This window comes from Solanum dulcamara, chromosome 3 (genome assembly GCF_947179165.1).
Source record: "Solanum dulcamara chromosome 3, daSolDulc1.2, whole genome shotgun sequence".
NCBI classification, from domain to species: Eukaryota; Viridiplantae; Streptophyta; class Magnoliopsida; order Solanales; family Solanaceae; genus Solanum; species Solanum dulcamara.
This window is the reverse complement of record NC_077239.1, coordinates 55,593,740-55,604,780: the sequence shown is the minus strand read 5'-3', so window position 1 is coordinate 55,604,780 and position 11,041 is coordinate 55,593,740. Positions and strand designations below refer to the sequence as shown.

At 31.0% G+C, this 11,041-nt stretch overlaps 1 protein-coding gene across 1 annotated transcript; it reads right to left on the bottom strand.

The window, feature by feature from the left end:
- Nucleotides 1–6,721: 6,721 nt before the first annotated feature.
- On the bottom strand, nucleotides 6,722–8,963 carry LOC129882616 (probable glucan endo-1,3-beta-glucosidase A6). The gene is made up of 3 exons (XM_055956997.1): nucleotides 8,677–8,963; nucleotides 7,281–8,579; nucleotides 6,722–7,123 (listed from the first exon to the last, which is right to left on the bottom strand). Exons 1-3 carry the CDS (start codon nucleotides 8,732–8,734, stop codon nucleotides 7,086–7,088), a joined length of 1,395 nt encoding a protein of 464 aa, XP_055812972.1. The 5' UTR covers nucleotides 8,735–8,963; the 3' UTR covers nucleotides 6,722–7,085.
- Between the last annotated feature and the right edge of the window lie 2,078 nt (nucleotides 8,964–11,041).

Below are 11,041 nucleotides of genomic sequence, written 5' to 3'. Positions count from 1 at the left end.
TTGTGAATCCACTAGTTAGGCCAATTGAGGCAAACCTATGGGGGAAACGCAATTTAGGACTAGAGGTTGCTACTAAAGTTTCATTGAGTCGCTACTTGAGCTTCCAACCAAACCCCGCCTCAAAGTCCTCTCAGTGCTTAGTCATTATCCCAATCGAAATTATAAATCATAGTCATTAAAATCAATAGAAAAGACGATAATAAATATCAATCCCCATCATAAAATAATCATAAGAGTATCTCATTAACATGATGATTCATACAAGAATAAAAAACCCTTTTAATCCTTATGAATCCATGAGTTGGTGAGAAAACCTTCCTCCTCTTCAACATGAGTTTGTCAGAAATCCTTTCACAACCATATATACTTGCATGAATGCATGAAACATCATTGAAAACATCATTCATTACTTTCATGAGTCATTCATAAGTCCTTGATAATCATTTATAATCATTCATAAAATCCTTTTTCAATCATGATCATAATTCCATAAATTCACACTTAAAAATAACATAAAGCATGGGTCCATGAAAATCAATTGAAACACATGCAATTAAAACTTTATTCATACATAACCATATCAATGATGATGAAATAAACCATAATTGAATTGACCCAGTGCAATTTCATAAGAATTAGGGCTAGAAGGTAATGCATAAAAACTGAATGTAAGAATTAGGGCTAGAAGGTAATGCATAAAAACTGAATGTAGAGAAACCTTGGGACTCCATGAATGGAAGGGATCCATGAATGAATTCCCATATACCTTGATAAATTAAATCCATTAATGCTCTTTGAATTTGGAGACTTGAACTTGGAGTTCCTTGAAACCTTGCTTGTGGAAGAAGATGAACTTGAGAGATGATTTGTGCTTAGGGTGAATAAGAGTGAATGAGGGATTTAGGAGTATTTGGGGTAGTTAATAAACTAGGATTTATCTCCAAAAACCATCCAAATACATTATTAAAGAGTGGTAGAAAAGACCAAAATACCCTTACTAAAAACTGAACAGGTCACTTGGACAGACAATCTTCACAGATCGTTAAACCCTCCACAGTCCGTGAATAGGCTTGTGGATTGGAGGGGAAATTCATACTTGAGGGGTCGACTTCTACGGGCCCCATCACGGCCTAGAAAGAGCTCCAAGGGTCGTAGAGAGCCTCGTGAAGGATGGACCAGGAATGACCCTGGGGGTTGGGCTTCCAGGGAGACCACTACAGTCTATGAAGTGTTCACGGACTATGGAACCAGTCGTGGAGTGGCTCTTTCCTTAGGGACCAACAGCTTCCTTTACACAGACCCTTCTACAATCCGTGTAGCTTTTAACGACTCTTACAAGTGCTTGTGGTTATCAAACAAATTTGGGGTTTGGGGGTCAATTTCACGGACGAGTCTACGAATGTAGAGAAATCCTCTCATGGACTCTTCCCCTTTTTTCCTCTTTTTCCAGTTCACTCCCAAGGTGCATTTCACGGCCCATGGTGAGTTCTATGACCCATCAACGTGGCCAGTGAAACCCATCTAGTGCAAAAAGATGAAATTTTTTGAGATCTTCTTTTAAACTTCATTTTTCAACTTTTCAACTTTCGAGGTCTTACAAGGTGAAAATCCCCAAATCACTCCAAATTAACTCGAATTTCTTTTAAACAACTCATTTTCATTTGAAACTCATACCCAATCCTCTATCTATCTTAAAACCCAAATAAAATTAAATCCATTTCCAATACCCATTTCCGAAAAAATCCTATTTGCTAATGAATTATTCTTCTTCTTTGATCTCAAAGATCAGAAGAGGGTTATTTGTCAATAGATGGTCTGCATTGAGAGTGGATAGATATTTGTCAAGAATGAAGGGGTAGTTTTTCAAGATGATTTTCTATTTCATCAAGAACAAGTATTGTTGTTATTGCTTGCTTTCTTGATTATTTTTTTGTTATTGACTTGAAAATGTAAGAAAAAACTTCTAACTCTCCAATTGTTTCATGGTTGCTGCTAGCTTTGTCGACGGCCTAATCGTCCATCCACCACGCTGCCACTATCTCATTTTCTCTCCCTCTATTCTTCATTAATAGAGAGCCTTCATACACATCTGTAAGTGTCCAGATCTGACCGGATTGTTGTGTTTTTAGTGCTGCTTCGACAATGTCATTGAAGCAACATCACAACTCCCTCTCTTTTGTAAAGGATAAATCTGATCGATGAAACCATTACTCCGGTGTTTTTGACAAAATCTATTGATATTTTATGTTTGTTTTATTCCGGTCCTCCAAATCCACCATACAAGGTGGCGTAAATTGGCACACACGACATTGAATTCCGGCAAAAAGCCAACAATGACGAAAAAGAAATAAAAAAAGACCATCTCCTGCAATTTCCTATGAAAAATCCTCAAATTACACAAACTCAAATCCTTCTCCATAGTTCTATCAATAACAGATGGTTTCAACTTGGAGGAAGGAGATGAAGAAATTGGAGAGATGAATTTTGGGATTAATTTGATATGAATTTATTGAATTTAGTGGGTCAGACTCGGGTTAAAAGTAAAATCGAATAATTTCAATTGAATTGGATAATTTTAGTTGATTTGGGGTCTTCCATCCAACTGAAAAACACGGGTGATAAGTTTCATAACGATAAGGATATAAATAACCAGATAGTATAACGAAGAATAAAGTTAATTAATAAATAAAAATTGAGGTTTTTCTTTAATTTACTGTGTGAATACTACATCCCTATCCGTTCTAATGAGACTGAGAGTTCCCTGGCATTCATCTATCAATGCACTAAAGCAAGCCGAAGACAAGTTATTCACCGAAGTAGATTCATTATATTAGAGATGACTTTAGAATTTTAACTTCTTATTCCACCAAAGTATTTAATTTAAGGGAAAATATTTTGTTATATTTCTCAATTTTGTCATTAGAGCGGATATATTACTTGTTATGAAAATGGTGCATATATACTTCTATTGTTACACAAATGACTCACATAAGCCCCCACCGTTACAAAAGTTACTCAAATATATCCTTTTCATCATAAGAAAGTGAAAAAAATATTATTTTTCATTTTTAATTTTTTTAAAAAAATTCATGTAGGGGTATTTGTTTTTTTAAGAAAGTAAAAAATTACCCATCTATGAATTTGTTTTCTAGAAAAGTTTATGGGTATATTTAATCTTTTTCACACATGAATTATTTTTTGACTTCTTTGATTATCATTATTTGAGTTTCTTATTCTTATTTCATTTTTTGCTTTCAAGCTTTGGTGTAAAAATAAGATAAATAAAAGAAAGAAATGTGAATGGAAAAAGAGAAAAAAAAGTTAAAACTATTTTTTTACAACTATATTGTAATTTAAAACTTTTTTTTGTTGCTATATTGTAATTTAGTTTTTGTATCTATAAAAACAATGGGGTATGTATAATAAATTTTACAAGAAAAATAGTGAGAAAATAAATTTGATCATCAAAATACTTAATCTAAATTAGTCGTTGAATCAAAAAAGTCAAGGAAAAAAATTATTTATGAGAAGGATGAAATATACTCCTGTATGGATTATTTTTTAAAATATAAAAAAAATTAAAAAATAAATTTAAAATTATTTTTTCACTTTCGTTAGAGAAAAAGAATAAATGTGATTCATTTATATAACAATAGAAATATATATAATTCACTTTTATAACGAGGAATATATCAGCTCTAAAAGACAAAATTGAAGAATATATCTGGCCATTTGCCCTTAATTTAATATACTAGCTGTGAATACTACACCCCCATCCGTTAGAGGAAAAGAGTAAATGTGAGTCATTTATAAGCCTAAATATTTTTAAACAACCTTTAAAACACTTAGAAATGGTTTCTAGCTAATTACACCTGACAAAGTAGTCTGCTTGTTTGGATTGATTTTTGATTCTTAATTCTTTTTACCATTTTAATTTAAAATTAAATATTTAAACACTTTTAAAATTTATTTAAATACTAAAAAGTATAAAAAAAATTATTTCAATTTAAAAGCACTTTAAAAGCATATTTTCTACTATTTGCTATTGGTCCACTAGAGGACCTATATAAGAAAAAATTATTTTTTTACACGTATTCTAATACCATATTTATTTGTATTCCCTATTATACCAAAAAATATCTGAAATCCCTCTTTTTCCTTTAACTCTCTCTCCCTCACTGATACATCACTCTTCCTCCCTAAATCCTCGCCTAAATTCGCTCTTCTTCATCCGTTTTTGAGATTTTAAATTTTTGAGTATATCTGTTACTCAATTTCAATGTTCTAACTAAGGTATATTTAAACTTTTTCTTATCTGGAATCTCACTTCATCCTCATTCAATCTGATTTCTCCTAAAATTTGTATCGTTTGATTTCTTTTGTAAATCTTTGAAAAATCTTCAATGATACATATGGAATCCATTCATGGCTTCATACAGTTGAATAAAAATCAAGGAATTCTTGTTTCACCTGGTTCTGATTCATCTTGGGAAGGTTACGACGAGGTTACATCCAAACATCGTAACAATCCAACAGTGATGGATAAGCTACGTGAGAAATTGAAGTCGAAAGCTCTAGTTAAACATGCACCCAAAGAACTAGACAACAAGATTGAAGAAGTTACAACATGCCCTAATCTCCCAAAGGTATGGGTTCAATTAAGTTTTTTTTAATGTCATTTTTATGAAGGTTTTTTTATTCTGATACATATTATTTATGTATCAGATTCTCATGTATCAAGCGTTAACGCTTCCGATACATAGTGTTTTTTTTAAAATGTCATTTTTTGGAGATTTACCACTTTTGATACATCGTGTTTAAGTGTCAGTTTCTATTGTATTAAGTTTTAATGATTTTGATACATCTACATTTATATATCAGATTATAATTTATGAAGCCTTACAGCTTCTGATACATCTTCTGTATGTATCAGATTCTCATGTATCAAATATTTTAATACGTCTGATACATCGTATTTATGTATAAAGTTCAAGTTGTATTTAACCATTTTTCATGTCAATGCAGGGAATGAAGTACGTTAAATTGATGATGTGCATTAACTATTCTACACTTAAAGTTGATGTATCAGATACATAACTTATGTATCAACAAAACTGGAAAAAAATTGAAATCGACTTTGGTTTGAATTGATGCTCTGTTTTTTCCATTCGAGACGATGCTCTGTTTTTTGGCTTGAATCTTCATGAACATAACCATTGTTTTTTTAACCAATTAATCTCATTAATTAGATCAGTAATTGATTTAAAGAACCAATCATACCTTATATTAAGATACTATCCATAAATAGATGATCTACATAAACTATTCTACAGCTAAAGTTGATGTATCAGATACATAACTAATGTATCAGCAAAACTGAAAAAAGGGAAAATCGGGTAATTTTGGTACGATGAAAGATGTATAGTAATTAGACTTTTTCAGTATGGGATTTAGGTAAAGTTTACTAATTTCTTTTATGTCTTAGAAAAGAAAGGTACATAGATAAGCAAGTTATGAGATTTAGGTAAAGTTTACTAATTTCTTTTATGTCTTAGAAAAGAAGGGTGCATGATAGCCCATCTAACTTGCTTCATTTTTTATTTTGACACTTTATCTTAGCGTTGTTTCATTTTAACTCTTTAACTTCATTTTTAATATATCATTTAAACATAAAATACTAATTTTATGATTTTTTTTATTTTTATATTTACTTTTTAACAATAATTTTATATTATAAAAATCGAGGTTCATCCGTTAGTTTTTAAAAAAAATTAAAAATTGACGGACGGACATTGATTACTTTTTTAAAATAACAATTTCTTTTTAAAGAGTTTTTCTGAAATTTTTGCATAAAAATAATTAATGAAAATGCGTCGGTTTTTCTTTCTTAAACAAATCAATGACAACCCAACAAAGTCTGTCAAGTTTTAGCCTTTTTTAATAGTGTTATTAGCAAAATGAACAAGAGTTTTTTTTCTACTCTTATTGAAGATGGGTTTTTTTAATCCATATTGAGTTGAATTAAAAATTAGAAAACTACAAGTATTTGAGTTATATTCAGATAGCCTAGATATGAAAAAAGTAAAAAATATGTGATGTTATTTAATTAAATTGATGTATAAAAAAGAAAACCAATATACATTCATTGGTTATTTTTTATGCAAAAATAACTCACAAAAATATTGTTTTAAAAAAAATATTGCTGCGCATCTGTAAATTTTTATTTTATTTTTATAAAAACTAACAAGCTATGTTGATTCGTAAAATATAAAATTTTAGTAAATAAAAAATCATAAAATTACTAATTTGTATATTTAAATAATACATTAAAAAAATGAAGTTGAAGGATTAAAATAGAATAAGTCGGAAAAATGAAAAATAAGGACAAGTAAGAGAGATTGTGTATGTGTTTGGCCGAAAAGAAAAGGTTCTCTCCAATAAAGTCATGTGGTGATACTGAAGAAAAGATAGCCGTTACAGAGAGAGTGGGGTGAGATTCTCCTTTCCTCCTATTGATAGCAGCAACTTTTTCCAGAAAAGCACATCATATAACCGTTGCCCAAGTCAAGGAAGATTATGCAAAAAGCTAAACAAGATACTCCATAAATTTTTATTTTTACTTAACATTTTATCAAGAGAAAAAATTGTATTTTTTTTGTGATTTACTTATTTCTCATATCATTCTCAAGAAATAAGAGTATACATCAATTAATATAGATAATTGTGTAAAAATATTATTAATATTAATCATTGATTTCTTAAGGGGGTGTACAAAATTGGACAAATAAAAAGTAAGAGGAGGAAGTACAGTGACAGCTATGATATGCTAACGTCCAAATTTTATAACAAGTGGATCAGTGAAAATAAATAACAGCATTAATTTAATTTATGTATTTCATCCCCCTACACTACACACAATTATTGCTTGTTACTTATTAAAATGAACATTGTTGTAGATAGGTTAGGTTCTTTTCTTCTATACGGAAGAATACAAATCAATAAATAGAAGAATAGAACAAAAATCTTCTATGTATTCTCACGTATAATATATGTATCTGCCACCGTAGCTTCCATTGGACCCATCTTTAAAGTGTGACGCTTGGGAACTTGCAAGACCCGTAACCTGCAAAAATACAAGAACTCAATAAGAAGTACAATGCCAGATAGATATTATTAAATTATCTATAAACAAGAATTCAACGGCAGGCTCTATCCTCAATGTATGTAGGCATTTTCTATTCCAATTAGCTAAAGTCCCTATTAATCAAATGAGTACGTACTTGGATCTTTTTTGGTAGGAACGGTAAGTCCATTGAAATAACAAGTTCCTCCAGATGACTTAAACTGAGCCCAATAAGAACTAAATGCATAATTAGCATGTAAGACCAAAGAATTCGGTTTGTAACATTTCCCTCCGGGTCGGATCTCATCACAAGTCCGATTACCCTGCCCGCATGCATACGACATTGCTCCACCCAACTCCGTCGCATTAGCTTTTCTCCCAACAACACACCAAATTTTCCCCTTATACGGCTCATTGTTCCTCGCCCTCGGCAACGCCTTATATTCAGACTCCGGCGTGTTTCCCGACAAGTCTATACCATATACATTTGTTCCGTTAGGATACAATAACCCGAAATGCCTCTCCGTACCCGGACCCGGTTTCTGATTCTCGTTATACAAAGCAAATAATAATGTCGGCACAACAACTCCTGGTTTAGCTGGGGTTCCAACAGGTGGCTTAGCTGTAAACTTCTTTATCACATTGCGGTTGTACGTTGCTGCATTGTAGATGTTCGCTCCAATTTGATCCACCCCACCGGCATTGGGCCAACCCGTTTCTGCAATAAATAACCGAACATCCGGGTACCCGACTCTTTTCATAGCGAAATACACTGCATCAATCATTTGGTCCAATAAATTTGTATAGGTTAAACCCGAACCCGAATCCGAAACAGTAATGTTTTTGGAATCTAACAAGGCATAGTCGAGATTAATTACAGTGGGTTGAGCTGCCCAACCAAAATAAGGATAAACATCAATGAAAAGGAAAGATTTAGTTCGATTCAAGAAATGTAACAAGGGTTTCATGACTTTTTCAGAAATGTCAGACCTAAAAGTACCATTAGAAGGTGGGAAAGAGGATTCAAGCATATCAATAGCTAATGGTGTACTGACTTTGATTTTTACTAGACCAAATTTTTTGACAGAGGATCTGATTTTGCGAATGGCAGGTACAAGGTTGAACCAAGTGGTGTTAGGTGGACTACTAAGGATTTCGTTTCCGACAAGGAGGTAACGGATCATTGTGTCTGGATAAAAAGGTACAACATTGTTTTTGACCCATTGATCGGCTAAGGTTTGATTTGTAGAGATGTTGTTGATGAGTTCATTTGGTATCATGACTGAAACTTGAAGGTCGGTGCCTTTAAGAGCTTTAAGGATTTCTGGATTTGCATCATAGATCTTGACTCTTTTGGCTTTGAGACCTTTGATTAAGTCAACTGATTTTTTTGGAACAGGGAGGTTGTTCCCAAGTTGTCCGTAGCATATTCCAACCTGAGATGAGAATTCTGCACCTAAATAAATTTACAACAAGTAGAACAGAGTGAGCTAATTTAGTAGAATATTCAGATAGAATTAACATATATAAATAAATAAGTGGTTGAAGCTTACTGGAGAAAGAAGCAAAAGCAAGAGAAAATAGCAGAAGCAAAGTAGATAAACAAGCCATCTTGATTTTTCTTAATCAAGCGATGATGGCTTTCGGTGGAAAACGTGTTTATATATATTAAGGGGTAAGTGTAAGACTGAAGCAGAGGGGGAAAAAAAAAGGCAGTGAGCTTAGATTTTATTTTGGAGTTGCTATAAATGACGCTTTTTCGCAGGTGGATGACCACTTCGTATTTACCTTTTGGTAATAAAGAAAAGGTAAAAAGGATTTAAAGAAGAAGAATCAATTCCTTCGGAAGATGCTATGAGAGAAATACAAAGTCGGGTTTGGTTGGATGTACTAAAAAGTTTAGCATATGTGTTAATAATAATATATCATAAGTTTTTTTATTTAATAGGATTTTGAGTCTAACATGACATGATTTTAATAACCAAACAAGTCGTAAGAAAGTGCAAAAAGATCTTCTTCTTTTTTTTTCCTCTCAGTGCACAAAGGAGAAACGTGATGTCCGGCCCACATGAACACAGTTAAGGTCCGAAACCACTTGAACACCTCGGCCGAAGGTATTGGTGAGCTAGTCACTTCACTTTCTGAACAATTTCGTGACCTACTATAGGGACCCAAAAGCTATTGGCATTTACATATGTTGTGAAAATGGCAAGTAGCCGTTTATTGTACTATCAACATTACAAGATCTATTTTCAGATACTTGACTATTAATTGCTCATAATTTTTCAATTGTATTTTAAATATTTATTTAGTCATAAATTTTGAATTAAAATTTTAAAAAATCTATATTAAAAAAATTAAATTTCAAAATTAGTCTATAACATTTTTTTTCCAAAAAAAAAAACTCCATATCATTTTTTAGAAAAAAGTTCACTTTCACTCATAAAAAATTTCAAGTAAAATACATGTTTAAACACAAATTCAAATTTCAAAAATCATAACTTCAAAAACAAAAATTTTTAAATTTCAACTTCAAAATTTATGTCTAAAAGCGCTTTCTTCGTCTCAATTTACGTGGCATTTTTTAAAAAAAAATTAAAAGAAAATATCACCTTTTATAATTAGAAATAATGTAATTTTAAGATTTTCATTTTTACCCTAAATAAAATTATTTATAACAACAATAGCATATCATGTGTGATCTTACAAGTGAGGTCCGTAAGTGTGGGGTGTACACACTTTTTTCATACTTTTGTGGGATAGAGAAGTTGTTCCATAAGATATTTGACTTAACAAAATTATATTTTTAGAACTTTTTTAAAAAAAAAAGAAGTAAATAAGGCATGATGAAAATATCGGGAAAAAAATATTGACAAAAAAATAGTAAAGATAGTCAAATAAAAAAAATAATAGCAGTAGTAATAAAATTGAAGAACAAGGTTATTATAGCAAAATAGAAATATTACTGGTAAGGGAGAAGATGTTGGGTTTGAAAGAATCAGCACATCATGCGGAATCTACCAATTGCAAATCATACCGGTGATAAATCAGACGATAAAGAAAACTCAATTAAAAAGATAATATTATTATATAATTTGACCAATTTGCCTACATATTTAAAAACTAATAAAATACATAAAATTGTAGAGAGAAAATCTCCTCATAAACAAAACTCTTACATTATGGATGCTATTATGTTGTTCAATGAGAACAGGGATCGATCTTCAATATATAGAATTTTAAACTTTTTTCCTCTAAGGAAAGAATATCCAAATATAGAAGATAATTATATTTTCCTTTCTATAAAAAGTAAAAGGAATTATAGTAATACTTTGACTCTCCTTCAAGGAAAAATAAAACTCAAATATGATTTAAAAAATTAGGGCAAAATCCTAACAAATCTCCCTTTTTGGGTGGATTTTCTTGACAAAAATTTGATCCACCTTCTTTATATGTATGATAATCGTGTTCTTCACATAATCTTCAGCAACATTACCTGTCATGGTTAAAAATAAGATTTAAAATATATGAGTTAAAAAATATTTTAAAATATTTTATTTTTATTTTTAAAATTATAGCAACATGAATGTTGAAAATATGATTTATTTGAAAATAAGATTTAAATTTCTTCTCCACATGTAGCTGGACAAAAATCATCATTATCATTAAATTTGTTGCAGCTTGATTTGAACCTCCTTGAACATGTCTTCAACTCTGTTCAACCATTAGATCATTGAACCATGTATTCTGATACCACTTAGCTTTTGGATTTGCAAAAATCTGGGTGTAATGCAGAAGCTTACAATTGCAAATTATGTTGGTGATAAATCAGACAATAAAGAAAACTAAATTAAAAAATATAATATTATTATTATATGATTTGGCCAATTGGCCTACATATTTTAAAACTAATAAAAT

Bases quoted from the DNA above. Each gene is read 5' to 3' on its own strand.
- LOC129882616 (XM_055956997.1), bottom strand. From the start codon at position 8,734: ATGGCTTGTTTATCTACTTTGCTTCTGCTATTTTCTCTTGCTTTTGCT. The intron at 8,580-8,676 runs GTAAGCTTCAAC...AAATTTATTTAG, and splicing joins TGCTTTTGCTTCTTTCTCCA to GTGCAGAATTCTCATCTCAG. The intron at 7,124-7,280 runs GTACGTACTCAT...GTATTTTTGCAG, and splicing joins TCCTACCAAAAAAGATCCAA to GTTACGGGTCTTGCAAGTTC.